This window comes from Phanerochaete carnosa (genome assembly GCF_000300595.1).
Source record: "Phanerochaete carnosa HHB-10118-sp unplaced genomic scaffold PHACAscaffold_1, whole genome shotgun sequence".
NCBI classification, from domain to species: Eukaryota; Fungi; Basidiomycota; class Agaricomycetes; order Polyporales; family Phanerochaetaceae; genus Phanerochaete; species Phanerochaete carnosa.
In genome coordinates, this window is record NW_006767628.1 from 3,874,789 (window position 1) to 3,877,150 (window position 2,362).

General features: G+C 54.6%; 1 protein-coding gene across 1 annotated transcript in view; it reads left to right on the plus strand.

The window, feature by feature from the left end:
- PHACADRAFT_168760 (uncharacterized protein) overlaps positions 1 to 1,976 on the plus strand; it is a 4,245-nt gene extending 2,269 nt beyond the window's left edge. Inside the window, exons 5-10 of the mRNA XM_007390684.1 lie at positions 6 to 443; positions 495 to 799; positions 854 to 1,462; positions 1,517 to 1,602; positions 1,661 to 1,683; positions 1,738 to 1,976. Coding sequence (XP_007390746.1) covers positions 6 to 443; positions 495 to 799; positions 854 to 1,462; positions 1,517 to 1,602; positions 1,661 to 1,683; positions 1,738 to 1,776 — 1,500 coding nt within the window. The 3' untranslated portion in view covers positions 1,777 to 1,976. The remainder of the gene's footprint in view (positions 1 to 5; positions 444 to 494; positions 800 to 853; positions 1,463 to 1,516; positions 1,603 to 1,660; positions 1,684 to 1,737) is intronic.
- Positions 1,977 to 2,362: the final 386 nt, after the last annotated feature.

The following is a 2,362-nucleotide window of genomic DNA, read 5'->3' on the forward strand; positions in this document are numbered from 1 at the left end:
TCCCCGAATCTCTGCGTCGGACCTCTTCATTCCTTCCCCACCGCGTCTTCAACTCGCATCATTCGGAGACTGAGATGCTCCGTTACATCTACCACCTTCAATCAAAGGACCTTGGTCTTGTGCATGCGATGATTCCGCTTGGAAGCTGCACGATGAAACTCAACAGCACGAGCAGCATGATTCCACTGACCTTCCCCGAGTTCAGCAACGTCCATCCCTTCGCGCCTACAGATCAAGTCGAGGGCTATCTCGAGATGATCAAGGAGCTCGAGGAAGACCTTTGCAAGATCACCGGCTTCCACGCCTGCTCGCTCCAGCCTAACTCAGGAGCGGCGGGAGAATACGCTGGCCTCTCTGTCATCCGGGCATACCACGAATCTCGTGGCGAAGGTCATCGCGACATTTGCCTTATTCCGGTCAGTGCGCACGGAACAAACCCTGCAGTGAGTCGCATTGTGCTGTTTACATTGGTCCCTAACTAAATTGCGCCGCAGTCAGCTGTTATGGCCGGATTGAAGGTCGTTCCTGTGAAGTCACTTCCCGACGGCAGCCTCGATCTCGAAGATTTGAAGGCTAAAGCGACCAAGCACAAGGACAATCTTGCCGCATTTATGATCACTTACCCGTCGACCTTTGGGGTGTTCGAAGACGGCGTCACCGATGCTTGTCGTATCATCCACGAGAACGGCGGCCAGGTCTACCTCGACGGTGCTAACCTCAACGCCCAGATCGGTCTCACCAGCCCCGCCAAGTGCGGTGGTGATGTCTGTCACATGAACTTGCATAAGACCTTTGCCATGTGAGTTGTCAAACATCTGCATATATGCGCCGCGACTGATATCGCCCTCCATAGTCCTCATGGTGGAGGCGGACCTGGAGTCGGCCCCATCTGCGTCGCCGAACACCTGGCGCCCTTCCTTCCCTCACATCCTGTGGTTCCCGTCGGCGGTGACCAGGCTATCAACGCCATCTCTGCCGCGCAGTACGGCAGCGCCTCGATCCTGCTCATCTCCTGGGCGTACATTAAGATGCTCGGCGGCTCGGGCCTTTCAAACTCGACTAAGACCGCGCTCCTGAATGCGAACTACATAACGCACAGGCTCAAGGAATACTACAGTCTGCGCTACAAGAACAAGAACGGGCGCGTCGCGCACGAGCTGCTCATCGACCTCTCCGAGTTCGACAAGGCCGCAGGTCTCAAGGTCACTGACTTCGCGAAGCGTCTGCAGGACTACGGCTTCCACCCGCCCACCTGCTCGTGGCCAATCTCAACGTGCATGCTTATTGAGCCGACCGAGTCGGAGTCTCTCGAGGAGATCGACCGCTTCTGCGACGCGATGATCTCCATCCGCAAGGAGGCGGAGGACATTATCACCGGCAAGCAGCCCAAAGACAACAACCTCCTGAAGAACGCTCCCCACCCTATTCATACCCTTACATTGTCTGACGCTGAGTGGAACCGGTAAGTACTCGGGTGGATGTACTCCTGTGCGCGAACCTTACATTGTCGCGGCAGACCCTACTCTCGTCAGCAAGCTGCGTACCCTGTTCCTGGCCTGCGCGAACGTAAGTTCTGGCCGACAGTCTCTCGCATCGATGATGGTGTGTAGATTCATTTCTTTATCTTCGTCGACCACTCATCAAGTTTTCTCTCCTCTAGCGTACGGAGACTTAAACCTTATCGTGAGTCGCTTTGCTTACCAAGTCCGAGATCGTTCGCTGACATGCTGTTTACAGTGCGACTGTCCCTCCGTCGAGGAGACAGCATCTCATTAGACCTTTTTCTCGGAAGAACTCTGGGTTATGGTGTGTTTCGTGTACCCTAGGACAGGGCGTTCTATTCCTCTAGATGGCCCAGCCCAGCCCCCGATGTTTTGCTCAACCATACGCATCATCATAAACATTCTCATCGACATTGCTATCCTTACCCTCACACGCATCGCACGTTTATATCGTCATTCGTATCTTATATAATCAGCTGAATATCATCTACTTTTGTGCCGAATATCAACGTTGTCTACATGCGTCGTCTACATACGCTGTCTAACCAATTAGCTTGGGCAGGTAGTGTTTAATACGGTCGCGAATTTCTTCTTCTCGTCTCTGGTTAGCAGCAAAATTCAAGATGATCTGCGCGATCTCCTTTGTCGGGTGCACGCCTTTCTCCTTCTCCTGCGGCATCGCGACACACAGCACCTTCGTCGCCTCGTCAATCTTTCCCAGCCGACACAGGCACTCGACCCAATTCGCCCAATTCCGCTGGTTCAGCTGGAATCCCGACGCGTACACCTTCGCGAACACGTCCATCGCGAGCTCCTCCGCCCCCGCATGCGAGCACGCGTCGAGGACGACGCTCACGCTA